This window comes from Lygodium microphyllum, chromosome 21 (assembly GCF_053477565.2).
Source record: "Lygodium microphyllum isolate KBCC chromosome 21, Lygodium_microphyllum_v1.1.10, whole genome shotgun sequence".
NCBI classification, from domain to species: Eukaryota; Viridiplantae; Streptophyta; class Polypodiopsida; order Schizaeales; family Lygodiaceae; genus Lygodium; species Lygodium microphyllum.
The window spans coordinates 45,488,911-45,516,803 of record NC_141155.1 but is presented as its reverse complement, the minus strand read 5'-3'; the positions used below and the strand labels follow the sequence as shown (position 1 = coordinate 45,516,803).

The window sequence follows — 27,893 nt, the reverse complement described above, 5'->3', positions numbered from 1 at the left end:
AATACAAAAGAACTTATGTAACTAAGTTGGTTGTTGGGTAACAATGACTGAATTATGTATGCAAATTCCTCATATAAATCCTAGTAAAGTTTTTCTATGTTCATAAGAATCCCATGATTTATATTATGAACAAAATACTCTTTGACAACGCGCGCACGCACACAGAGAGAGAGAGAGAGAGAGAGAGAGAGAGAGAGAGAGAGAGAGAGAGAGAGAGAGAGAGAGAGAGAGAGAGAGAGAGAGAGAGAGAGAGAGAGAGAGAGAGAGAGATGTTGCATATAATATAATTATCGATAATAGAGCTAAGTAATAAGTACATCTCTAAAGCTTAATGATAGCTTTAACTTTCTTTTAAACTGATTGATCATTAACATTTGTATGGTGTGGTTTTTTTTTTTTTTTGAATGAATTCAAAGTTGTGTTCTTTGCTTTGATCATCATTATTGCTATGGCTCTTTTTTTTATGAGCAAAGTCTTTGAGTTGTGACTTTTGCCTTCTTTTATTACAAATGTTTGATATAGAACGCTACAATTGCCATGTGGCAGAGCCATTAAAGAATAGAGGCTCAGGAATAACAATCTTGCCACAGGTAGGTTGATTAACTTTTATGTGTTGGCTATAGTAAGCACCTATTTGCACTAGGCTTGGGTTGCCAAACCAAGCTTGATCCCAAGTTCGATATCCCATGCCTAGTGCGAACAAGTTTGGTTGCAAATGGTGATTCACCCTTCCCTGTCATCAAATTAGGGATGTTAGTTTGATGTATTCAAACTTTGAATTTTAGAATTAAAAAGTTTATAAAAGGAAAATTTATTGGATGTGACCATTCGCCACATGGTACATGACTCCCAATGAACCATCATTCATTGCCTTGCTCTTGGTCATGCTTCACTGGGAACCAGCTAGGCCATGCTCTCTTGCATTACTTGACCTACTTCCTGATTCGCAACTTGACTATAAACCTACAACCAATGCCATTTTTTGGATTCACCCAGGAGTTCACAACTTGATTCGCAATCAAGACATGGTGCGAATAGGTCCTAAGATAGGTGAAGAAATAGGGTGATGCATGAGTCCATACAATGGGTGGAAGCCAATGAGAAGGTGACTAGAAAGGAGGAATGAGTGAGCTTCAATCTTCGATGAGAGAAAAAACCATCGTTGCATGGTGGTTCATGGCAACTTGCTTCAAATAATGAAGTACCCTAAAAATTGAAAGTTTGTCTTGGTGAAAACCAACTATTTTTTGGATATTTTAGTTATAAAATGATAAATGTCATATATGTTTCCCCTAGAAACCAATCACATTTCAATTTTCAACCTCTTCATTTTTTCCATCGGATCGGGAAAAAGTTAATTGTGAACATTAGTACTTCGAGTGCTTGGTGGAGTCACTTTATCTTCGAAGTTAAATTTGATTACTAGAGGAGGACACCCGCAAGTATGGCTTGCAACAATAATACAATTGACCTGAGCATATCCTTACTCCAAAAAGATTGAGAGATTATATAGACCATAACTAGTACGTACCCTCCACCATTAATGCGTTTGCTTAATGGGAGTAACGTTTAGCACTCGTTTTACTCTTAATGTTATTTAAACATGATTATGTTTTGAAAAACTATTTATGGGAAGTGGAGCACTAGGACTAAATCTTAGCCGTTGGAAGGATGGCGGGAGAGAGAGAGAGAGAGATGGTCCGAAGAGAGGGAGAGGGAGAGAGAGAGTAACTACTCTTTCTACTCCGCTGATGGTACACACTGGCTGATCGCTGATCGCCTTCCCGGGTCATTTTCCAGGATCGTTCCACGCTGCCTCACCAGTTCAAAGCATGGAGAAGCAGCAGGCGAGCTCCTCATCCCGTCACCATGTCCTTACTGCAGCACAGCTTCGGCCTCCGTCCTTTTGCAAGGTTGTCTCTGGTAGCATGGAAGGCTCATACTCTAACTGTTGGATGGTAAGCCTTCTCCATCTATTATTTGGTGTATTCCATATTTTAAGCGCACTTTCATTCGAGTCTCTTCGAAGAATACTTGAAGCAAGATACATGTTTGAGGCAGGAGTGCTGTCATCAAAACATAACTCATGCCATTGCTCTTTCTGCATCAATGCAGTCAAAATGTTGTCAGTGATGGTGTCTTCTTGCCTTAGGCCTATAACTCGTGATGTATCAGTGCGATGTTCCAAGCCTTATCGGTGACGATTCCTTCTTGCAACGACTGTACTTTCCAAGCATTTCCTAATAACGTTGTGGGACTTCTCAATCTTCCCTGGCCGAGGGAAAAGTTCCTCCTTATCTGTGGCCCATTGGGTAAAAAAATCCAACAACAATATAAGGCTGGTTATACACCATTCTGAACACAGTCAGAAGACTGATGTGTGGTGCAGATATTTGCCCAAGTGTCTAGGCCACCCAACATTATGTTGATGCGCAGATGCTTCATCATTCATGAATGAGTTCTTTCCTGTTTTTTAAAATTTTCCTCACAAGGTTTGAAATTTGAAAGATATCTCAGGGATGTATCCAAAATTTCAGCTCACGCACCTTGTATACACCCCCCACTCAAACCACTTGAGGGGTTGTTAGGGCTACAACCCCCTTGGCAACGAGACGTTTTCTCCTAACCATTCCATGAGGTACTATGTTTGCTGAAGCCATGAAGTAGAAATAACACATGTAAAGTTGTCTGGCCAAGTACGAAAAGCTTGCGTCCCTTCTTTTCCATCAAGTTTTCTACATTTGTTTCCTTGCTATGGTCTTTCTCAGCTAGGCTAGGGTTAACGGTGAAAATATACTAAGTGCCATGCAGGGCATTTGCAGCACTGTGGCAAGCAAGTGAGGCTTGGGTTATAAAAGGAACGAGAGCAATAGATATACATCTACCCTCCCAAGCTTGGGTTATAAAAAGAATGAGAGTTATAGAATATAGATCCATCCTCCGCTTTTTGGCTGTACAGTATAATTGCCTTGCATTTATAGCAAGTAAGAAGAGATCTATACACGGTACAGGACTCAGGAGGCTGGCTTCGACTAGCAAGACTTTAAGAAAGTCTCTCATGTGGCACTGTCCTTGGTTTTTTGGCTGCACAATACCATTGCTGTCTAGCAAGTGATGGATCATGGAACCTTGAGTCTATAATAGCAATAAAGCTGTAGAAGGTGTCGTACGAGAAGAGCTTGGACTTGCATGACTTCAAGCAAGTCTATCGAGTCCCTTGTGTGGCGCTACCCTTGCTTTTTTGGCAGCACAATATACACAAGGCTGGGAAAGCGAAAAGACAGATTATCTCCTGTCCTTTTGCTCAGGCTCCCTGTTTCTAACACCCGGCATGCTATGGTGGGCACTAGGATGCGTCCTTTTGATTGGGTTTTTGGTAAGCCTAAGCGCCATGGTTTGGTGAAACCCCACATGAAGATGGTATTTCACTTTCTTAGAATCTAGGGCTGCTGGCATATTTGGGTCACTCGCAATACATTCATTTTTTATTTTGCCTGGGGCATCCAAAGCCATGTTATGAGGCTGAAAGGACTTCTTCAGTGATAGCTTGATCTTATTTTGCATGTTGATACTTTGTCTATAGAGGAATTTAGTGACCCTCCCCTGATTTCTTTTCTCGTGTGACTTTTGTACTTAAAAAAAAGTATGCATGATAACTTAGAGCCTTCCTGCACCCTGTAAATTTGTAATCTTGTACTAATTTTCGTAATTAGTACCATTTACCTATTACTTTAAGAAAAAAAGATGGAAGTATTCGGGCGAGACGTAACCAAGCGGCATGCTGGATTAAGTTACTTTAAGAAATAGGTTATCGACGTGCTTTGCTGATTCTGCGCATGACTGCAATTGTCGTCAATTTTGCCGGCACTTCCAAGTTTGTGTTGGATCCCCTGGCCAGTCCAACGCTAGTGGCTGTATCCAAATCATAGTAACAGGGAACAGCCATTCCGGGTCATAGGAACTGGTTAATACAAGTTCCCGCAACCCCTAGATTAAGAAACGGGTAGGGGACGTTTCGGGCTGTTATCTCGTCCCAAAAGCTACTGTTCTCGATTTTGAGAAAACGTGAAAACTTGCCCCTTTCTTCCCCAAATTTCAGACTATTTGCTGCTGGAAGTGCCCTAGCTTTAGAGTAATTCCTGCTACAAACCTATACACATGCTAAGATGCCCCCAAATTGCGCGTTGCTAATCGCTTGGTGCTGATTGCTGTGTACGGTGCAAATAATTATAGCTATTTTGCTGCAGGTCCTGCCCTTGTTGTAGTCCAATCACAGTTGAGAAGAAGAATAAATGATATATGTCATGATAAGTATAATGGTTGTTGAGTACTCCAATAACAGCCAAGTAGAAGAATAAGGTTGCGAAATGTCCTATACTGTAGTCTCAAAAAAGCCTAAAACCTGCACATCGTTGGTTGAATACTACACACGAATCGCATAATGACCTAGAGGTTATCCATTGCATAATGCTAGAATCACATGTATTGTGCACAATTACCTGCAGAATAGCCTTTTTCGCTGGCTCAAATGGACCTAAACTAGACGACGTTGCGATCTGGGTGGCTGGTTCGCTACGCATCTCATCCTCAAATAGAAATAGCACACGTGAATTATATAATCCGACCTCTAGAAATATTAAATCTTTAGCTCGGGAATGGCGGAACACTCACGGTTTATAAAACCGCAGTTACATTTTATATTATCAACGACAAATAATTAGGCAAGACCGCCTGGTTCCCGTCTTAATAGAGAGGACTCAAGCAGAGACGGGCAAAAACGGGAAAGAATGAACCCCCAATTTATCCCGTTTCTCATTCCATGCTTCTCTCTTCCTTTCCTTCCTTTGGAGTTATTTTTCTTTGTTTAGAGCAGCGTGTAATCATCGTGAAAGATAGTGCATGGAGTAACACAAGGATCGGGAGAAACTACAGAGACATAGGTGGCTCGAAATAGAGTAAATTGGAATGTTTAAGAGTTGAGGCATAGATTGGGTCATAGACAAGGGGCTAGTTTGACAATATAAGAACTTTTGGAGGAGTATAGCCTATCAAATATTTGCTCAGCACGAATAAAGAGAATTCCACTTCAAAACTTTTTAGAGGAGCATAGCCTATCAAACATTTTCCTAGTAGGAACAAAGAGAATTCCATCTCCAAACCCCTCAAAGACTAGTTAGCAAGCCATATGTTGAGCGAAATAGTCCGAAAACACACTTAATTAATGAAAAATACAAACTTGGTGCGTGATTTGAGAGAGTTTTAGTGGTCCCTAAAGTCCTAATTTTTTGGAGCATTCTTTAATATCTATAAATAGATAGGCTATCCACTATTCAGTCTCATTTTTTTTGTGTAAATTTTTGCCATTAGCCTTTACCCATGTGGTGGTTTGTTCTTTGCAATTGCTGTCACTCCTCCATGAGTCCTTGAGTCCTTGTAGTGCTCTTCTAAAGAGTATCTTGCAGTGATTGTGGAGGCTAGTCTTTGTGTGAAACTCACACATGACTTGATTTTGACTCATAATGTCTCATGCACCTTCTTTTAAGGATCCTATGACATCTTATCAAGCTTCTCTATCATTGAAGGCTCTAGGAGGGTATTATAGTCTTGAGGAGCAGCTAGACATACCTTCACTTTTATCACTCTTTCTTTTTGTTTTGATCATCTTATAGATGAAGAGTTCGAGGAGTACTTGCGTATTGCATACAATTAAGGTTTACACCTCTCCAATGAGTGCTACTACTCCATTTGGATTGATTGGTGAGACTATCTATCTCTTTAATCTTGGACGCCCTATTAGGCTTCTCTATCATTGAAGGCTCCAAGAATCCTATGACAGCCTATCAGGCTTCTCTATCATTGAAGGCTCTAAGAAGGCATTATAGTCTTGAGGAGTAGCTAGACATACCTTCACTTTTACCGTCTTTTACTTTTTGTTTTGATCATCTTACAGATGAAGAGTTTGAGGAGTACTTGTATATCACATACAGTTAAGGTTTACACTTCTCCAATGAGTGCTGCTACTCCATTTGGATTGATTGGTGAGACTATCTCTTTTCTCGGATCTTGGACAGACTACGACATTCAATATATCTAGTGATCCATCTTCTTTATCTCAGCTAGCATATCTACGACATTCCACTTTTTGCTCAAAGCATACTAGGAATTGGATCTTTGATCTTCTCTCTTAACACTTTCTCTTTCTCCATCCCGCTATCTATCTACCCTCCATTTACTCCACCTCTTGGTGCATTGTTAGGGGGAATGCCACCCTTTAACATAGGACCTTTCACATATCCTTGGATACTCACAATTTCCTCTCATGATATTTCATACGCAAGGATATCTTGAAGAGGGTGAGCTTGGAGTGGAAGTACACAGGTGGAAGCAGGAGGAAGAGAGAGAGACACAAGATGTGGGAACTCTAACAGTCACAATGTATGATCAGCCATTTATTTATTTAAATGTCATTGAAATAATAAAGAATGAAGTGATAGTGATGTGAATTTGTCACTTGCAATGTACAAGTTTATGGATATTGTCAGTGTAGTAATATACGGGCTGCTATGCACACGTGCTTTTATCCTTAACAACCTTTCACTTTAAAGGTTAAAATGTGTCCCTAGTGAGAAGAGAACGTGAAAAAAGTGAAAGTATAAATGCACATAAGTACAATAAGATGAGAAAAAAGTGAAAGCAAGAGCTATGGTAGGAGCAAGAGCAAGAGAGACATGAGATATGGAAACTCTAATAGTCACAATGTGTGATCGACCATTCCTTTATTCAAATATCATTGAAGAAATAAAGAATGAAGTGATAGTGATGGGTGTTCACCACTTGTAATGTATAGGCTTGTGGATATTGTTAGTGTAGTAATATATGGGTGGCTATACATGTGTTTTTATCCCTAACAACCTTCCACTTAAAGGCAAATGTGTCCCTCGTGAGAAGAGAACGTGAAAAAAGTGACAGTATAAATGTACATAAGTAAGTATAATAGGATGAGACATAATCTCATCTGATGTCCATAAACTTTCTAAGAAAGACAAAATGCTCCGTTGAGAGACTTTTCGTAAGCATCTAGATATACAAGATTTTAGTCAATTGAGATCTTGACAAGGTCAATAGACTTGTTTTCAAAATGATCTCTCTGATGAAGTGGTAATGCATCTCAATGTATTTCGTTTTCGCATGGAAGATTGGATTTTTAGCTAATTGCATAGCACTCTAGAATCCAAATGCAGTGTAGGAACCATATTAGTAATATCAAGATCTGCTATTAGACGCCCTAATCAGAGAACCTCCTTGTGAGTCTCAGTGATTGCAACATACTTGGTAAGTCTCATGCTATGCACACGTGCCTTTATCCCTAACAACCTTTCACTTTAAAGGAAAATGTGTCCCTAGTGAGAAGAGAATGTGAAAAAAGTGAAAGTATAAATGTACATAAGTACAACAGGATGAGAAAAAAGTGAAGGCAAGAGCTATGGTAGAAGGAGCAATAGCAAGATAGAGAGACACAAGTTGTGGGAACTCTAATAGTCACAATGTCTGATCAGCCATTCCTTTATTCAAATATCAATTGAAAGAACAAAGAATGAAGTCATAGTGATGGGCATTCACCACTTGTAGTGTACATGTTTGTGGATATTGTTAGTGTAGTAATATATGAGCGGCTATACACGTGTCTTTACCCCTAACAACCTTTCATTAAAAGACAAATGTGTCCCTAGTGAGAAGAGAACGTGAAAAAAGTGACAAAGTATAAATGTACATAAGTATAATAGGATGAGATATAATCTTATCCGACGATGCCCATAAACTTTCTAAGAAAGACAAAATGCTCTGTTGAGAGACTTTTCGTAAGCATCTAGATATGCAAGATTTTAGTCAATTGAGATCTTGATAAGGTCAATAGACTTGTTTTCAAAATGATCTCTCTGATGAAGTGGTAATGCATCTCAATGTGTTTCGTTTTTGCATGGAAGATTGGATTCTTAGCTAATTGCATAGCACTCTAGAATCCAAATGCAGTGTAGGGACCACATCAGTAATATCAAGATCTGCCATTAGACGCCCTAATCAGAGAACCTCCTTGTAGGTCTCAGTGATTGCAATATACTTGGTCTTAGTAGTAGAGAGGGCCATGTATTTCTGTACCTTGGATATCCAAGAAATATCTCCAACAAAGGTGAATATATAGCCAGAGATGGACTTCTTATTGTTTGCATGTCTTATATAATTAGAGTCAATATATCCTACGACTCTTGTATCTTGACCACCATAACATATGTATATAGCTGTTGTGTCCTTCAGGTATCTCATGATACCCTTTACGGCATCCCAATGTCGTCTGCCAGGTATAGCTATATAGTATGCCACAACTTCCATTGTAAATGCTATGTCAGGAGGAGTGGCTATAAAGTCATACAATAAATTACCCATGGTAGATGTATAAGAGATCTTTGTAATCTCAGCCAGAACTCATTAGACTGCAGACAATCGGCCTAACCAAAGAGCCTCCTTGTAAGCCTCAGTGGCTACAACATACTCGATCTTGGTGATAGAGAGGGCTGTGCATTTTTGTATTCTAGACATTCAATAAATAATACCTCTAGCAAAGTTGAAGACATGGCTTCAGAGGTGGATTTTCTATTGTTTACCCTTTACGGCATCCCAATGTTGTCTACCAGGTATAGCTATATAGTGTGCCACAACTTCCATTGCAAATGCTATGTCAGGACGAGTGGCTATTATGTCATACAATAAATTACCCATGGTAGATGTATAAGAGATCTTGGTCATCTCAACCTTCTACTCATCAGAATGCAGACAATCGTCCTAAACCAAAGAGCGTCCTTGTAAGCCTCAGTGGCTACAACATACTTGATCTTGGTGATAGAGAGGGCCGTGCATTTTTGTATTCTAGACATCCAAGAAATAACATCTCCAGTAAAGCTGAAGACATGGCTTCAGAGATGGATCTCCTACTGTTTGCATGCTATGCATAACTAGAGTTAGTGTATCTCATGACTTTTGTATCCTGGCCACCATAACATATGCACGTAACTACTATGTCCTTCGGGTACTTCATGATACCCTTTACGGCATTCCAATGTTGTTTGCCAGGTGTAGTTATATAGTGTGCTACAACTTCCATTGCAAATGCTATGTGAAGATGAGTAGCTATCATGGCATATTGGTATTTTTCATGTAGACTCTTTTCTCATTAGAGATACCCTTTACGGCATTCCAATGTTGTTTGCCAGGTGTAGTTATATAGTGTGCTACAACTTCCATTGCAAATGCTATGTGAAGATGAGTAGCTATCATGGCATATTGGTATTTTTTATGTCGACTCTTTTCTCATTAGACTGTGGATAATGGGCCTAACTAGAAAGCCTCCTTACAAGCCTCAGTGGCTACGACATACTCGGTCTCGGTAGTAGAGAGGATTGTACATTTTTGTACCCTTGAAATCCAAGAAACAACACCTCCAGTAGAAGTAAAAATATAGCCAGATGTGGACTTCCTACTATTTGTACGTCTTACATAATCAGAGTTAGTATACCCTATGACTCTTGTATCTTGGCCACCATAACATATACACATAGCTGTTGTGTACTTCATGTACCTCAAGATATCCTTTACGCCATTTCATTGTCGTTTGTCAAGTGCATTCATATAGCATGTCACAACTCCCATTGCAAATGCTATGTCAAGACGAGTGGCTATCATGGCATACATTAAACTGTCCACGACGGATGTGTAAGGGATCTTAGCTATCTTGGTCTTGCCTATCGGTCTGTAGACAATTGGCATGACTAACCTTCACATGAGAAGATAGAGGACACATGCTTACCATCTTGTATATGAAACCGCCCAGGAATTTTTTGGATATACTCCTTTTGTGATAGATAAAGGAGCCCCTTAGAGCGATCATGCGTGATGCATATCCTAAGAATATGCGAGGCTTGTTCCACGTCCTTTATCTCAAAGCTCTTCTTTTGTGATAGATAAAGGAGTCCCTTAGAGCGATCGTGCGTGATGCACATCCTAAGTATATGCGAGGCTTGTTCCACGTTCTTTATCTCAAAGCTCTTCTTGAGTTGAGTTTTCAAGGCATCTAGCTCATCATGAGCGCTTCCAGCAATAAGTATATCATCCACATAGAGTACCAAAATCATAAGGCTGTCATCACGAGCTTTCTTTGTGTATAAACATGGATCCATAGCACTATGGCTATATCCTTGTGGACGCATAAAAGTATTAAACTTGTGGTGCCATTCCCTAGGTGCTTACTTAAGGTCATAAAGGTTTTTTCTCAACTTGCACACAAGGTGTTTCTTGTTCTTTTCTTCAAAGCCCTTATGCTATTGCATATAAATCTCTTCATACCAGTTCCCATGTAGAAAATCCGTCTTGATATCCATCTGATAAAGGTCCAGATTTAGCTGAGCAACCAAGGCTAGTACCAAGAATAAGGTCGTTATTTTGACCATACCAGAAAAGACTATATTTTTACTTGAAACCCATGGCTACCAATTTGGCCTTATAAGTGGACTTAGGGTATCTAGGGATTCTTTTAAACTTGTAAACCCACTTATATGGCAATGCCTTCTTGCCACTAGGCAAAGGAACCAAATTTCACGTATGGTTAGTCTATAAGGAGTTAAACTTTCATAGCATAGCCTTGTCCCATGAGTGATTATCATCTCTGTATATGGCCTCATCATAAGAGAGAGGTTCACCTATATTTGTCACCATAACATGATCCATGGAGAATGTTAAGTGCTTAGGTTGACATCTAGCTCTAGTAGAGCGTCTCAAAATAGGCCGATCTTGCACTAGATGCGGATCTTGGGCCAGTGGGGCATTAATTGCTGCAGGTTTTCTAGCTGGTTGTACAGGAGTAGGAGTTTCCTCCTAAAAGATCATCCTGAGCATCTCAATAACTGGCTCAGGCTACTTATGCATATTTTCTCATGGAAAACTAAATGGCTATGGATAACCCTACAAGAAAGATGTATTTCACGGACTTAGGGTGATCTTTCAGGAGCTACTTATGCATATTTTCTCATGGAAAACTATATGGCTATAGACAACCCTACAAACTTGTGGATCCCATAGGCGATGGACCATCTCACTTGCATTCCTCTAACCAAGAAAAATATAGATTTCATAGACTTAGGATCTAGCTTATTGCTCTTGTCCTTGGGAACACGGTAGAATGCCTTATAATCAAAGACATATAAATGAGTATATGATGGAGGTTTTTTAATCTATATCTCTTCGATAACTTCGCAATCAATAGTAGTACAAGGGGATTGGTTAATCAAGTATATGGCAATAGTAACTCTTCAGTCCAAAAGTGTTGTGGTAAGCATGTTTGGCTAAGTATACTACAGACTCTCTTGAATCGTATTGTTTACGCATACTATAGACTCTCTTTTGAATTGTCTTGTGTATGCGTTCGGTAATACCATTTTGGAGAGGGGTATAAGGGGGGGTCAATTGACGCTTAATACTCCTCTCATCATAAAATTGCTCAAAAACTTTTGAAACATACTCACTTCCATTATTTAACCTTAGCATTTCAACCTATATTCAGATTGGTTCTCAACAAGAGCAAGCCAACGCTAGGTAAACCTAGATCTCATGCGAGTAATTATCAATGAATGTGACAAAGTACTTCACGCTACCTAGTTGTTGATAGGGCATGGGACCACATACATTAGAATGAACAAGAGCCAAAGGCTCACCCATGCGCTTAATGCCAAACTTTTTATGCGTACTATGGTTTGATTGCCATATAAACAATGATCACAATACTCAAAACACTTAATAGTCTAGTGGCAAAAGATATTACAAAATAGTAAACATTTTTATTTCTTTCAAAGACATGTGCCCAAGGCGACGATACCAAAGAGATGCATGTGGGATTGCAGCCACATCCAAAACATGGTCAATTGATCCAGATATAAGCAAAGGATAGAGGGTATTAGACTTAGCACCACGTGCAATAACAAGATTCCTACGAGTAATCTTCCATGAGAAATCTCTTTGTGAGACCCGGTACATGACATATATTATGAAGAGTGAATATTTTACCTGAACTAAACTGCAGTTGGATATCACCAATACCAACTAGTTTTAGTGTTAGGTCATTATCTAAACGGATAGATCCAGTCATGAGGAATCACCAAAAGAGACAATATAACTTGCATCATCCAAGGTGCTAGTAGAGATAAGACTTTGTGAGAGCCAGTACATGACGTATATCATGAAGAGTGTTAAAAGATGACGTACCAGCGAGACAATAGGGTTTGCGGGGAGGAACACAGAGTGAACTCGGCAAACATGAAGAAGAGAAGAGAAGAGAGAAGAAACTCTGATGAATGAAATGATGAAGTTTTGAGTCATGGAGTGAATGTTATACAAGGGAACAAGGGTGCCGTAGCACAAGGAAGATGATGAAGACAGCCACGAGCCACGAACCACAATGTCCTCCTGAAGGAGTGTGAGGGTAGTGGAGAGATTGGAGAGAAGAGGTGACGGACTGAATGAATTAGCCGTAAGGAATGAATGAGAGAGTGGCCTATAAAAAGGCATAGTCAGTCTAGGGTGGTGTCCCTTTTTGGGGCTGTAAACCCTAAACGCAAAATGCAGAAACACAAAAACGCAAATTGCGGATGAAGGGTTTCTTAACATCCCCTCTCAGGCCCAAAAAGGGAAACAAGAGAAGAGTGAGGTGGAGATGCAATGCTACATGTTGAAGAATGCTCATGCAGCAGGTGCCACTTGGACGGTGTCCCTCATGGGAAAATTGTTCACTTGCCTAAGTGCCTTAGTATAAAGATAACGAAAACATGCAATGTTGCAAACCCTAAACGCAAAGCATAGAAACGCAAAAACGCAAATTGCGGGTGAAGGGTTTCTCAACATCCCCTCTCAGGCCCAAAAAAGGAAACAAGAGAAGAGTGAGGTGGAGATGCAATGCTACATGCTGAAGAATGCTCATGCAGTAGGTGCCACTTGGATAGTGTTTCTCGTGGGAAAATTGTTCATTTGTCCAAGTGCCTTAGTACAAAGATGATGAAAACATGCAATGCATAGGAGGAATGTCGGACTTTGTGTGGTGCTGAGAACCATAAGGATATGCTCGTACTTGATCTCACAAGTGGGCTCCATGCTGACCAAGGGATGATGAAGATCCACCTTGTAATTTGAGAATACCACTTGAAAGGAGACCTTTGAAGATAGTTAGGAGAAAGGATGAGATGTAGAACTTGAAACTCAACCTCGGGAGGAGAGAAGCCACCAGCTTCGTGACTCCATGTTGGAAGGAAAATCCCCCTCTGAATCCCAGTTTGAGAGAGAAAGGGAATCAAACCACTCATGGCTCACCGACTGCGAAGCATATGATGATTAAGAAAGTGTCACCGGTCGTGCAGAACAAGGTATTTGGGGCTCAGAAGAAGAAGCTAGAAAGCACCCAGAAGTGGCCTCTCGAACTTGAGTGGAAGAGGGTGGGGAAGAAGGAGGCTCAGGATGAGCCAAGGGTGGGGAATGGTTGCAGGCTCTCAGGAGAGTGGACTGTGGAGGAGATGTGGGCCGTGAAAGCCACTGTACTTGGAAGTGGATGGAGGAAACCTTCTGGTAGTGGGGTGGTCTCCAGGAGGGCTTATCGCCTCGTAAGGTCTTAGAGCCTTCGTGTGCTCGGAAGGATTTTGTGCACGTCGGATGTGGCTTATTGCCTTGAGCATAATACTCTGATAGTCGATGCAACGATCTCTGTGGTCCAAAAAGAGAGGTGGCACAAGAAGTACCAGGTGGGAGACGCATATACTTCGGGGGGGTGGGGAGCAAAGGTCGATGTCGATAGCCATCGGTGGAATCATTGTTCTTGCCACAAGTAGTAGGACTAGTAGAAGGACAATCTGTCGGTGGAGATGCCATGGTACCGGTGTGACAAACTGGAGAAGAAAGATTAAAAACGTAGGAAAAACCAGCAATAGCAATGAGTATGCTGAAATCAGCTCCGAACAATGTGTGGTAGGTTGGAAACATGCATCAGATTGTTATAGACAGCAATGGCCAGCTTGGACCATGATGTTCTCTGTATCCGGGGTATGGGCAGCAAGCTGAGATACTTGAAATCTGCAAAAATGAGATTACTTTCTGAATGGAGAGTGATCAGCAACAGTCGTGCAAATTGCGGGTGGAAGGCTGGAAATAGGCGCCAAGCAGTAGATGACAGCAAGGGATAGTTGAGACTACGATGTTCTCCGCGAAAGGGGTGTGGGCAGCAAGCTGAAAACACCTGAAACCTATAAAAACGAGATTTTGATATAGCGGAAGAAGAAGAGAAGTGGATGCCGACGAACCCGTCACTAGTCTTTGTCATCATTGGAGTGGAGGATCTTTTCCACTGTTTGAGCAGATCTGGCTCTGATACCATGCCAAAAGATGACGTACCGATGAGACAGTAGGGTTCACGAGAAGGAACACAGAGTGTGTGGGCAGCGAGCTGAAAACACCTGAAACCTATAAAAACAAGATTTTGATGTAGTGGAAGAAGAAGAGAAGTGGATGCTGACGGACCCGTCACTAGTCTTTGTCATCATTGGAGTGGAGGGTCTTTTCCACTGTTTGAGTAGATCCGGCTCTGATACCATGTCAAAAGATGATGTACCGACGAGACAGTATGGTTCACGGGAAGGAGCACGGAGTAAACTCGGCAAACATGGAGAAGAGAAGAGAAGAAAGAAGAAACTCTGATGAATGGAATGATGAAGTTCTGAATCATGGAGTGAATGTCATACAAGGGAACAAGGGTGCCGTAGCACAAGGAAGATGATGAAGACAGCCACAAACCACGAACCACAATGTTCTCTTGAAGGGGTGTGAGGGTTGTGGAGAGGCTGGAGAGAAGTGGTGACAGACTGAATGAATTAGTCGTAAGAAATAAACGAGAGTGGCCTATAAATAGGCACATTCAATCTAGGGTGGTGCCCCTTTTTGGGGTTGCAAACCCTAAACGCAAAATGCAAAAATGCAAAAACACAAATTGCGGGTGAAGGGTTTCTTAACAGAGTGAACATGTTGGTTGAACCAAACTGCAGTTGGATATCACCAATACCAACTATCTCCAGTGCCAGGTCATTATCCAAATTGATAGATTTAGTTATACTGCGATAGGAGTGAAACGACTCTCTATGAGGGGTCACATGAAAGGAAGCCCTTGAATCTCTCAACCAACATTGAGTATAGCTTGATAGAGCATAAGTTAGTTGTGAAGCATCCAAGAAAGAGGCTACCAATATAAGATCATCATATACATTAGGCTGCACTATCAACCAACATTGAGTAGTTGTGAAGCATCCAAGAAAGAGGCTACCAGTTAGTTGTGAAGCATCCAAGGAAGAGGCTACTAGTATAAGATTATCATATACATTAGTTTGCACTACATTAATCTTCTCAATCTTGATGCTAAACTTGCTAGGCATAATGTGAATATCATTCTTTTCTTGCACTTTACCTTTTTTCTTTTCCTTGCGCTCGTCTTTGGGCATTTTATGGCATTTTGGCTGAATATGACTTGCTTTTTCATAATAATGATAAGTAGGACCGGACTTACGGCTACGGGACTTATTGCGAGATTGTTTATGTGTCCTAGATTGAGACATGTTAGAGTCTCTATCATGGCCATTTCCATATTGCCTTCCTTTCAGAGTCAATGCATGTGATATACAGGAAGCATCCACATTCTTTCTATTCACCTCTTTTGTCAAGAGGGCACTCTCAACATCTTACAATTTCAAACCATCCTTAGTACAGAGAGCCTTATAAAAAGTGTCCCACAACTCGGGTAAAATATCAAGCGGAAATAAAAGATGTAAAGTATCTTTGAACTCTATTTCTTGTGAAGCTAAATGGTTGATGATGGAGTGAAACTCATTCAAGTGGGCAGATATAGAAGTCCTTTCATGCAAAGATCCATCAACTGTTTCAACCAATACATTTGAGATGCGGGACTTTGCTTGTCATAAAGATTCTTAATTTATGTCCAAAGCTCATACGCAATTTGATTTTTAGTTACAACATTGTAGTGAACTTGCTTAGAGAGTGATAATATGATTGTGACTTGTATAGCTCATCCAGTTCATCCCAATCCTCAACCGCAATGTTTTTGGGTTTGATATCCCCGTAGTGTTCTAACTTGCAATTTCTGCACTAAAACTTGCCATATCTGGGTCTTCCAATAGCTCACTATAAATTGACATATCTACTAATACCCTCTCTTAGATCATGGGTGATTCGATTCAATACAATATACAATGATAATGTCCCATTATAGTAAATACAACAAGGATCACTGGAGTAGAACTATGGATACCCAACTAGCGGGTGCGCAAGTCACCACCAAGGTGCCTTGGAGAGAAGAACTTGATGTCAATGTCGATCATATCAGCTCTTGAAAATAGATAAGAATCATGGCAACTCTCAATATTTGTCAAGAATGTCTCTCAATATCTTAGTAGCATACAAGACCATCCTGTCAAAAGTGCCTCTGAACATATGTGACCATGGATTCCCTGCCTTCGGCTAGACTGCCAAAGGCAGGGAATCCAATCCCGCTCTCTGTGAGCTTAGACGAGAAGCCAATCCCGCTCTCTGTCAAATAACCAACTCATCATGAACCGTGACACCCGTTGCATGAGCATTCTTCAACATATAGCATACTATGCATCCCATTGTGCAGAGCACCACTGGACTGATTCTAAGTTGTTTCCATCGGTGGATTACTGTACACCACCATTCTTTTTTCCATGATATTTCATTACCTTTCCCTCGTCATTGATATCCTTGAGTGGTTGGGTATGCTTGTATTATTTTGTGATGTGTTGGGTGTACCATCTCTACTCTTGTCTTCTAGGTCACTGTTACTAAATCAGCTACCATCCCCTAAAATTAACTTTCCATCCAAGAAAAGGAAAGTTCAATGTAGTTTCATTAGGGCTTGGTAGGCCATTGGGTAGCTACGAGCATGGTCTGTTCGATGCCCTATCCTCTTTGGAGTAACTAGTTGGAATCCCTTGGTAAGATAATCATTGCCTCTATAGTCTTGGTAAGCCACTGGGCAATCAACGTGCACCCTTTGTCCGATACCTTGGTTGCTTGGAGTAAACTTGCCAATCTTTGCTTCTAGGCTTAGTTTTGGGCTTGAAAGGGTGATTTGTTGAGCTAAATAGCCCCAAAACAAGCTTAATTAATGAAAAATACAAATTTGGTGCATGGTTCAAGAGAGTTTTAATGGTTTTTCAAAACACTAATTTTTTCGGGTATCCTTCAATGTCTATAAATAGATACGTTGTCCACCATTCAACCTTATTTTGTTAGTGTAAGTTTTAGCCATTAGCCTTCATCCACGTGACGGTCTATCCTTTGCGACTATTGCCACTCCATCAGCCCTTGCAATGCTTGCACCTTCTTCTATAGTTATTGCCCACTATTCGGTGCCCTCCCTCCTATTGTGTTCAGTCCAATTAGCCATCGTCAACTCTCTCCTCTAGCTTACATTTGACCCTTGACAGCCAAGTGGTAGTTTCCTTCCATAGCATCAGCGTTTGGCCCTGCTACTACTTGTAGGTAACAGTTTGTTGTGTTTTTCCTCCTCTAGGTGGCCCTTCTACTGTTGCATTTGCAGTTTTTTGCTACCGCCCTCCCTTCTCTAGCTTGCATTTGACCACCCTCAACAGCCAAGTGGTAGTTTTCTTCCATAGCATCAGCGTTTGGCCTTGCTACTTGTAGGCAATAGTTAGTTGTGTTCTTGCTCCTCCAGGTGGCCCTTCTACTGCCGCATTTGCAGTTTTTTGCTATCGCCCTCATCATCAAGCATCATCCACAGTTGTTGCCTCAGTTTCTAGATACTCTGGTGATCATTGTTTGGTGCTTTCATCATCTTCCACACTTTAATTGGTGGTCATAGTATTTGGGTTCCGTCTTTGTTGTTGGGCGTCACTCTCTGACATTGCTCCCTTCTCTAGCTTGCATTTGACCCTCAATAGCCAAATGGTAGTTTTCTTCCATAGCATCAGTGTTTGGCCTTGCTACTTGTAGGCAAGAGCTAGTTGTGTTCTTGCTCCTGCAGGCGGTCCTTCTACTGCCACATTTGCAGTTTTTTGCTATCGCCCTCATCATCAAGCGTCATCCACAGTTGTTGCCTGAGTTTCTTGATACTTGGGTTCCGTCTCTGTTGTTGGGCGTCACTCTCTGACATTGCATTGCTTTGCCCTTGGGCATTTTGTATGCTTTTACATTCATTTATAGCATTTAGTCACTTAAGGGTTTTTTCTCTCTATGTTTGTTTTTGTGTTTGTGTTTTGCGTTTAGGCCTTGAGTTTTACTTGTTTGTGTTTGAGTCTTTGTGTTTAGTCTTGGTCGTACAGGCCTTGAGTTTTACTTGTTTGTGTTTGAGTCTTTGTGTTGTAGTCTTGGTCGTACATGTTGTGTTTTCTCAGTGCAAACCCTAGCATATCTTATTTGCTCAACACAAACAAAGAGAATTCCACCCGAGATCTCTCTTAGAGTGGATAATTTTGAAAGGTGCGAGGTCATTGGCAGCATTATAGAATAGTACATTTGGAGAATTGGACGTAACAAGCTCATATAGCACATACTTCTATGGCGAGTGCAAACCCTAGCATATCTTCACACCATTGTTGTAGATGCTTGTTAACATGAAGACTTTTAGAGGAAAATGGCCTATCATATATTTGCTCAACACAAACAAAGAGAATTCCACCCGAGATCTCTGATCTTGGGAGATAAAACATATTTTTTCCGCATAACAACTCTCTCGAGTCTCCACAGTGTGGGATTATAGTAGTTTTATTTACAAATTTGTCCCTACGCAAAGAGCTAGGGTTATAGCAGTTCTTTATATACGTTTTTTCTTGTAGGTAGTTTCACGATTGAGCTTGGATGTACTTGATAGCTAGAAGTTGTAAAAGAGGTAGCAATTAAGTATCTTTGTTGGCAAACCTTGCATGTAGATTGTAACGTGAAAGAAACCTCTTAAGAGTGTATAGTTGAGGTATTCTTGATTTAACATCTTCATAATGTGTCAAAAGAACTAGTCTCCTTGCTACAAGGGGGATGCAAAATAAACACATTGACGTGGGTAGGGACCCACGTAAGGCTACAAAGTTTTTCATATGATGTGGTTTGTGTAACAAACATTGAGTTTTGTAAACTTAAAAGTGATGGATATGGAACCTCTTGGGAAATATTTAGACATATATGAATAAAACAAATGCCTAGAGTATTTCCCTTTCAATTGTAAAGGCACAATGTTTCTTTTTCATACAAAACATTTGCACTTCGAATTTCTTTCAAAAAGAATTTCTTTTTAGCAAATTGCATAAGGTTATCCTTGAGATAAGTATCTTAAGTAAGTTTCTATTGTGAACTTTGTTAGCAAGAGAGTCAAGATGTTAGGCATGTATAGGAGCTTATTGAGACATCCAAAACACACTTTGTTTGTTAGCTTTGCGTTGATTAAATATATCATAGGCTTTATTTTCATGCTATATTAGGACATTTATTATGTTATATTATGGGTATTTTCTTAAGCTCGTGTAACCGACTATCATGTCGTTGAGTCGATTTATGAGTTAGCGGGAGTTCTTTGATGGTTCGACAATTAGTTTGCTAAAAGGTAGTTAACTTGTTACTTGGTCTTTGTCTTTGATCAATTGTAAACAAAAGACTCGTATGATTCTTTAATCTCTCCATGCAACTACACTCTTTGTATACATCCAGTAGCATGGCCAAGGCACCATAGCAAGACAGAATCGTTTGCTTATCAGGTCTGTGTGATGATTAGAATGTAAAGGATCTCGAATATGCATACATATGAAATCATGATGGTTGTTATTGGGAAGATAAATTTTGACCCTTCCTTAAACAATATAGTAATATGGCCTAAATGTGGCACCCACTACTGTACATGACCAATGTTTTAAATACCCACGATATTTACCAAACCAGCGAAAATATATTTTGATCCTCAAATCAAAGTCTCTACCATTTGCATGCTTAATACAAATGGAAGACTACAAATGGGTTGTAAAAGCCTTGAACAGACAAGATAGAAGTGGGACAATAAGCTACGGCAGTGAAAGAATTACAATTGCTGAACGGTGAAAGAGAACACGAGCGCAAACAATAAGTGAAAAGGCAATGGAATCCATAACAAAATACAAGATTTGTAACGTTCAAACCACATAGACCAGCAACACCTCCAGACTCCCTTTCCAAGTTGATGTGATCCGATGTGACAATAGTGGAGGAGTCGAGTGTGTATAGACTCTAGGGCAAGACCAGCCCATGAAGGCGCCCAATACAAAGCCTAACCCTCATGAAATGTACACCACTGACAAAAAGAGTTTCTTAATGGCTGCAACATTTCGTCAGCTTAGAGAGATATCACTTGACCTCTTTGCTCTCTTATAATGTTGGATCTTTCATATGACATCAAAGATATTAGGAAGATTCGTTTCGTAGCCCACTTTTATATCGACCATATGTTGAACGAATGAAGGTTCTTATCATAATGTGGGCTTGCAGATGTCTACAATTATTGTCTCACGAGATTTGCGAGGAATGACACTACCTATAGAAAGCTTGAGGACTTATTGTAGCCAATGGTTTGAATCAGCCACTACATGGTTTAGAGAGCAGCAGGTTTAGAGAGCTACCTATGGAAAGCTTGAGGACTTATTGCAGCCAATAGTTTGAATCAGCCACTACATGGTCTAGAGAGCAGCAGGTTTAGAGAGCAGCATCCAAGTTTGACATCTTTTGTGATCAACGGCTATGGAGTAACAAATTATAGAGCTTGAAATACTCTGGATGATGAGTTTGAAATCTCTTGTGCATTTCATAAATTTTCTTGCTGTGCTTCATGAAATTTCTTGCTTTTGCCATTGAGAGAGTTTGCTATTGTCGGCACACAACGAGAAAGTTCAAATGAGATGATTTAGGTGGTGGCATGGTCATCGGCTGAGAGAGAGAGAGAGAGAGAGAGAGAGAGAGAGAGAGAGAGAGAGATTTTCTTCTTTCCTTCGTTGTTTCTTGGCATCCCCTTGACTCTGGACAAGAGGCTAACTTATTTCAAGTTGAGGTTTTGGTCACATCTGGTTGCTTCACTACTTGGCATCCCCTCGACTCTGGACAAAAGGTTACTCATTGCGAGCTGAGATTGATCAACCAGTCAGGGTTTTTATAAGATGGATGACTGAACTGAGAAAGCAAAAAAGAAAAAAAAAGTATTTTGAGCGATTGCTTCAATTGTCGAAGCCTAAGCTTCATACTAGGGGAAAGTCTTTATATGGAGACTTTTTTATTGGGGTTTTTCCCACAAGGGATATGCTGCAACGTCACAAGATCTTTGGTGGTCGATGTGTCTTTTGTACATGTGCTAGGACACTTGCTCATTTCGTTTTTCTTGCCTAATTGCTAGACAGGTTTGGGGCTTCATTCCTCACTTGTGTGTGGACTTCGGTTACACATAAGTAAACAGTTATTTGTTCCTGGATTTCAGGGAAAATGCTGCCAATGGCCACTTTCTAGCCGGAGTACAGCATGCAGGGCTTCTCCTCTGGGAGGATTTGGTCTCATGGCATATGACAGTTTCCTCCATTACTTTGCTGTCCATCTAGCTCATATGTGACTCCTGTAAATTTTCAGTGATAAATATAATTACCCCTTTATATAGAAAAGAGAGTGTTGCCTCTTGTACATTGATCATTCTTTCATTTCAGGAATCTTTGTGTGAGAGAGAGAGAGAGAGAGAGAGAGAGAGAGAGAGAGAGATGCTTCTTGCCTTTATAACTCACGTGCCTTCGAATGTTGTGAGAACTTTTTTGTGTTGTACTTTTCTTCAGCAAATTCCAAGCGCATTTGTTAAACTCTACCTGCAAAGATATGTTCCAAAAAGTCCAGAAACAATAGCAGCACACAAACCTGTAACTTTGGAGGGTCCAAGTGGGAAAACATGGCCAGTGAGCATCCTAGGCTGGAAAACCTCAAGTCTGGGCTTTAAAACAGGATGGAGAAAGTTTGCAAATGATCATTCACTTGTAGTAGGTGATGTTATCATTTTCAAAATGACCTCTATAAATCAGTTTGTCGTCCAAATTTTTGGAAAAGGGGGTATGGAGAAATCAGTTCCTCTGGAAAATGTTGTTGCTACCAATCAATGTGGCAAGAGAAAAAACAATGAAGCTGCAGGGCTTCTCTCCCTTGACATGAAGAGCAAAAAGATGAGGTTGGGTCACCCAGTCTTGACCAAACGCAGTAAGGAAATGACAGAAAAGGCACAAGCCTTGAACAAGCAAATTATGACAGTCAGTTCTGAAGCAGACGTTGACCAGGAACATGATACCAACATGGATCAATCGCTCTTGGAAGCATTCTTGGAGCTACGAAGCCAGGAAGTACCAGCTATAAAACCTGAAGTAGACACGGACAACTTCGTGGTTTTAGAAGAAGAGCAAAGAGCACCAGCAAGGGCACTTTTCCCTATGGAGTGTACATTGGACAGTGTCATGAACCAGCCTTGCAAACTCCAAAACCTAAGAGAGATTGCAAAGCGCATGCCAGTTCAGAAATTTCCAGCTCTCAGTGTTAGTCAGGATGTGACGGAAAAATCTCACAATGAAACAAATTTCACTAATTTTGAAGAGGATTTCTCTGAGTCAGAAGTGATTAGGCAAAGGTCAAGCACACTTGTCTCACGACGACGTCCTATAACACAAGCTGAACAAGAGGGTGCAATCAATGCGGCTCAAGCTTTCAAGACTCAGAGACCGGCCTTCTGCAAAATTATGAAAACTTCGCACGTTTATAGAGGTTTTTGGCTGGTGAGTTATAAGCTATGACTATCTTATTATTTCTGTTTAGCTGTTTCTTATTAAGTAGACTAAATAGCATTAGAAGGAACCTTAGAAGTAGACTAAATAGTGTATACAAATAAATCTGAAACCAACCCAGGCATTTGTATCATGATTTTTGGTTCTTTAGCCTCTGAGATGGAGCAGGATCCACACAAGGTCATATAACACGCCCCCCCCCCCCCCCCCCCCCCCCCCCCCCCAAAACACAAACTCTAAGATGGACCCTGGCGTTTGCTTGGGCAATGCCCCCACCAAAAAAAAAAAAAAAACACCCTTAAGTCAAATTGACATATGAGCCACACATATGGCAATTGTTGTGCATAATCTTCTGATCCTGCTTCTGCATACCTTTGGCTGGGCTGAAGGCTCATCTCACATGTTACATGCAAAGGACCTTTTCTATTGCATGAGAGTTGGTCTGGATGTGATGATTGTCAAGCACAAAACATGTAGCAATACAAATTGCAAAACATAGAGAAAACATCCAAACATCTCGGAATGTCCCTAAAAACCTGTCACGAAAATAATACACTCACAATTGGAATTTAACATTCCAATATATCAAAGTGATCCAACTACAACTTAATGGTTTCAATGCTGTTGCATTTGATTATCTTATACTTGTTTTTCATGATCATGGCTATCTATGTACAGTTATCTCAATGTAGTATTTAGTTATAGAACCTATTGTTGTCCTAGATATTCTGGGGCATTTCACTGTTTCAAGCTGTTGTTAATTCAGCTCTAACTAGTCTCTAGATTGGCTGTTAATCTTGCTTGAAGTGGGAATTTCTTCTTCTTCTTCTTCTTGTGGGGGAGAAGGCGGGGGGGCACAGGGTGTGGATGATTGCAGTGGAAGTCATTTGTTTGCTATCACACAACACAAAAAATAGGTTTTATGCCTCCCCTGAAAGAAGTGTTTCAATGCTTGACATTTGAAGAATTCCTCTATAGGTGATTGCAATGGAAGAGCTTTTAGCCATCATGCCATGGAATAATTCTTTGCAGTTTGTCATCTCTTATTTGTGAGCCCTACACCAAGTTAATGATCTTGTCTAATCTTTTGCCATGATTTTGGTAATTATCCATTTTACTGTCCCATCCACTATTTTTGGGCCTCAGACATGGAGTCAAAGACCTCATGTCAGCACATATTGTACCTTATGTGGGGCTGCCATTGTAACAGCCATATTCATTGCTTTTGTTAGCAGTCCATCGCCTTCCCATCCGCTAGTTTTGGGCCTCAAACATGACTCAATGTCTTGGACAGTAGTTGAGGTTATTGCTAAAACTACATCGTGTTTTGTAAGATTCTATGTTTGTGGAGATTTTGTGCTTGCTGCTGTGTTTCAGCCTGCTACATTAGCATTTGCCTTGCCTATCCTCATCCATTAGTTGCCAACAGTCCTTCACTAGAAGTGGTGTTGTCCACAGCCTTGCTCAACATTTTGAGGCCTTCTAAAGCAGTCTCAACCAATATCCCTGCTCAGCATTTTGAGGCCTTTTGGAGCAATTTCAAATAATATCTTGTTGTCCTGGCAGACATACAAATTTGCATTTTCAGCCTTCAGCCTTGATCTTGTTGTCTCAATCCATAGGCTCTTTCTCAATGACTTAACAGTTCCTAGATACATACACATACACTGCATTGTCCTGGCTGATAAAGCAGCAACATCTAGAAGGAATGTGGAATGTAGTCCTACGGGCAAAGGTGTCGATAACAAGGAAAAGAGCTTCTCTATTGAGGGAGTGAAACACAGTCCTTTGGGCAAGGGAATGTTGAGCTATGCATTGAGAAATGAAGGACAACAGTGGAGGAGAAAATCGTAGTGCTTCAGAGCTCTTGAAGATGAAGGATATGGTGAAATCTCTCCTCGGTGATGGCTGTTGTCAAGATGACTGTTGGGTAGCCAACTGGAGAAGAAAACATAAGAATGTTGGTGACTCTTAGGTAGCCCTTTAGGAGCAAAAACAACTAAAAAACACAGGTATCAAATGTCATGTTGATAAGGAGGGTATAATCAGTTCCAAAAGGCAGCACATGAGCCACTCTTGCGGGAAGTGTCCACCGGGTGTTTAAGAGATGAAGGTAATCAACAATTGATGAAGGAGAATTATTGAAGAATGAGAAGAACGAGACTAGGCATTTGAGAGATGAAGGTGATCAACAGTTGATGAAGAAGAAGACTGATTGAAGAATGAGAGAATGAAGTGTAAGGTGATGAATGTCCTTAGGAGCAAAAACAACTAATAAACGCAGGTACCTAATGTAGCGTTGATAAAGGAGGGATAATCAGTTCCAAAAGGCAGCACATGAACCACTCTTGCAAGAAGCATTCACCAGATGTTTGAGGGATGAAAGTGATCAACAATTGATGAAGAAGGAGACTGATTGAAGAATGAGAAGAATGATACGAGGTGTTTGAGAGATGAAGGTGATCAATAGTTGATGAAGGAGTTTGATTGAAGAATGAGAGCATGACCGGTCTGCTCTGAACAGGCTGGGCGGAAGCTGCACAGTGGAAAACATGGTGATGATTAACAACTCCAAAGCAATTTCCAGGAAGGGTGTGGACAACAGTGGGGGATGTAGTGCCAGCTGAGCACCTTAGTAGTAGAAGGCTGGACAGTGCTCCACAAACTGTGATATTTGCCAGTAAGGGTGTGGACAACAGTGGGGATGTAGTACCAGCTGATGGCTGAAGGTAGACTGACTGATCAGGATCACAAGTGGACTATGTACAGCCCATCCATTCATAGATGAGAAACCAACCAAAGTTTGTGGGTTTGCCTATTGGATGCAAAAACTTTGTAGCATTTCGGGTTTTGGGACTGTTTACTAAGGTATTAATGTGTGTAATGCACCTTTTTTTTAGAGAGAGGTTATTGAGATGGCAAGCTAAAGGATTGGTTAAACATTTGCAGGGAATCCCACGGGACTTTAAAGAGAAACATTTGACATCCGAGAGAAAGCCAGCTAGATTAATTGATTCTTCTGGCAAAGAGTGGCGAGCTAAATTGCTGGGAAATCGTGATAATCCTGGTCTTAGTGGAGGGTGGCGCAAATTTGCAGTGGATCATGGCTTGGAGGAAGGAGATGTTTGCATTTTTGAGGTTCTGGACAGAACAAGAGTGGTGATCAAGGTGCACATATTCAGAGCTATAGAGCTGGGTGATACTTCTTCAAACAAACAGTTGTTACCTAAAATGAAAACACCGAGACAAGTGATGTCACCTAAAAAGAAAATGAAAGCACGGGTGATGGATATAGGACTGATGAATGCTTCTAAAGGCAAGCAGTTATTATCTGAAAAGGAAAAGGTGGATGATGGCCCAACCAAGAATGCTCATCAACCTCACCATACACAATCTGCTTCAAAGAAAATGCGCGGTGCTATGGCCCCGAGTACTGCAATGCTACCACCAGAATCTTGTGACGTGCCTAATGAACAGCCTAAAAGGTTCATGCTAGTAACAGCGTTGCCTGCCACCCTTAATGCAACCTCCATGTTCAAGTCAAAGATCCAGGTTGAGCAAAGAGGCAAGGCTAGATGGAGGCATGAACTCACACATATAACTACCAGTAACATAATAACACCCAAAATACAGGGGGAGTATCCCAAAACTACAGACATTGCACTTGTCAAGGTGAAGCAAGAAATTGACAGCTTAGATGAAAGACAAGAAGATACTCATACCCTCAGTCCGAATCTGCATTCCTCGGCATCAGATATACCCACCAAGAGCATGCAAGTGAACTGTTCTAATCAAGAAACATCGCAAGGACTTCAATCAAAACATTCACTAAATGAGAACTTTTCTGCATGGAATAAAGCAGCAGTGAAATCAGAAGAAAACTGTGGCCTGCAAGCTTTGTCACAAGATATTTCATTGACACCACCGGTCAATGTGAGCTCTCAGTGCCATAAAAAACCAAGCATGAGTTTAGTTGTCCAAGCAAAAATCTCCAATAATCGATGCCTTTCCAAGTGTACTCCATCTTCTTCCCGCACCAAAAAGGGCAGAAAAGACGAGATTGAATCCAACAAGACAGTTCCATCAGGGAAAGAGCACAACTGCTCAAATGATAACACTAAACCATATTACCTTGTTGACCGTTTGATAAGCAGGCGCAAGGGAAATAGGGAGGACGAGTTTCTTGTACAGCTTAGTGAACAGGCCAATGAAGTTGTGATGACCGAGTGTGAAAAAGAAGATGGTGAGTGGTGGGTTCCACTTTCTCACTTCAAAGATGGGTTTCAGTCTTGTCACCTGTGAAAGTAAATGGTCCAGGATATGTGCAGCTCTTGCATGTTACAAACCAAGTTGTAATGACAGTGAGCAGAGAATGGGAGGGGGCTGGTCCCAGATTTGTCATTACCATGGCATTTCAAATGCAAATAGTTACTATGGCATTTTAGCTATTGCAAACAAAGTTATGATAACAGTATGAAGGGTGATGAAATTCTCAGTTTAGAGAAATCCTGTGGACTACAACCAAATTCAGGATACCTTGTGCCTAGCCTGTTTTTGATAACACTTGGACAGTGCACCTGCCTTTGTTGTTGCCCAGTTCTGGGAACATTTTGTAGATATTTTTGACTTGCGACTAACATGATTTGAACTTTTCAAAGTTGATCTGGATTATCATCTCTGTGTCATACTTTATAATACCTGCTTGCAGTGCATTTGTTTGAAATTTTGTCATCTGCAAACCAATTTTGGTCCCATAATGAGTATATCATTTGACTATGCTGGGTCTCCATTGCATGCACTATAAATGTGGAACAGTATACTGGTATGCATTCTGAATGTAGAGAATATCACAGTATACTGTATGAATTGAGAATGTGGTATGCTCTACTGCACAAAGGTTGCTGTATCTTTGGAATGTGCAAATCGATCCTTGTTCCATAAGGATATATTATTTTA

At 40.7% G+C, this 27,893-nt stretch overlaps 1 protein-coding gene across 1 annotated transcript; it reads left to right on the top strand.

Moving 5' to 3' along the window:
• Positions 1-1,679: 1,679 nt before the first annotated feature.
• LOC148017958 (uncharacterized) lies at positions 1,680-27,660 on the top strand. The gene is made up of 3 exons (XM_087661598.1): positions 1,680-1,958; positions 21,951-22,928; positions 25,887-27,660. Exons 1-3 carry the CDS (start codon positions 1,833-1,835, stop codon positions 27,237-27,239), a joined length of 2,457 nt encoding a protein of 818 aa, XP_087517724.1. The 5' UTR covers positions 1,680-1,832; the 3' UTR covers positions 27,240-27,660.
• The last annotated feature ends 233 nt before the right edge of the window (positions 27,661-27,893 follow it).

Excerpts from the sequence above, each read along its gene's own strand:
- LOC148017958 (XM_087661598.1), top strand. The coding sequence starts at position 1,833 with ATGGAGAAGCAGCAGGCGAGCTCCTCATCCCGTCACCATGTCCTTACT. Across the intron at positions 1,959-21,950 it reads CATACTCTAACTGTTGGATG|CAAATTCCAAGCGCATTTGT; the intron begins GTAAGCCTTCTC and ends ACTTTTCTTCAG. Across the intron at positions 22,929-25,886 it reads TTTATAGAGGTTTTTGGCTG|GGAATCCCACGGGACTTTAA; the intron begins GTGAGTTATAAG and ends AAACATTTGCAG.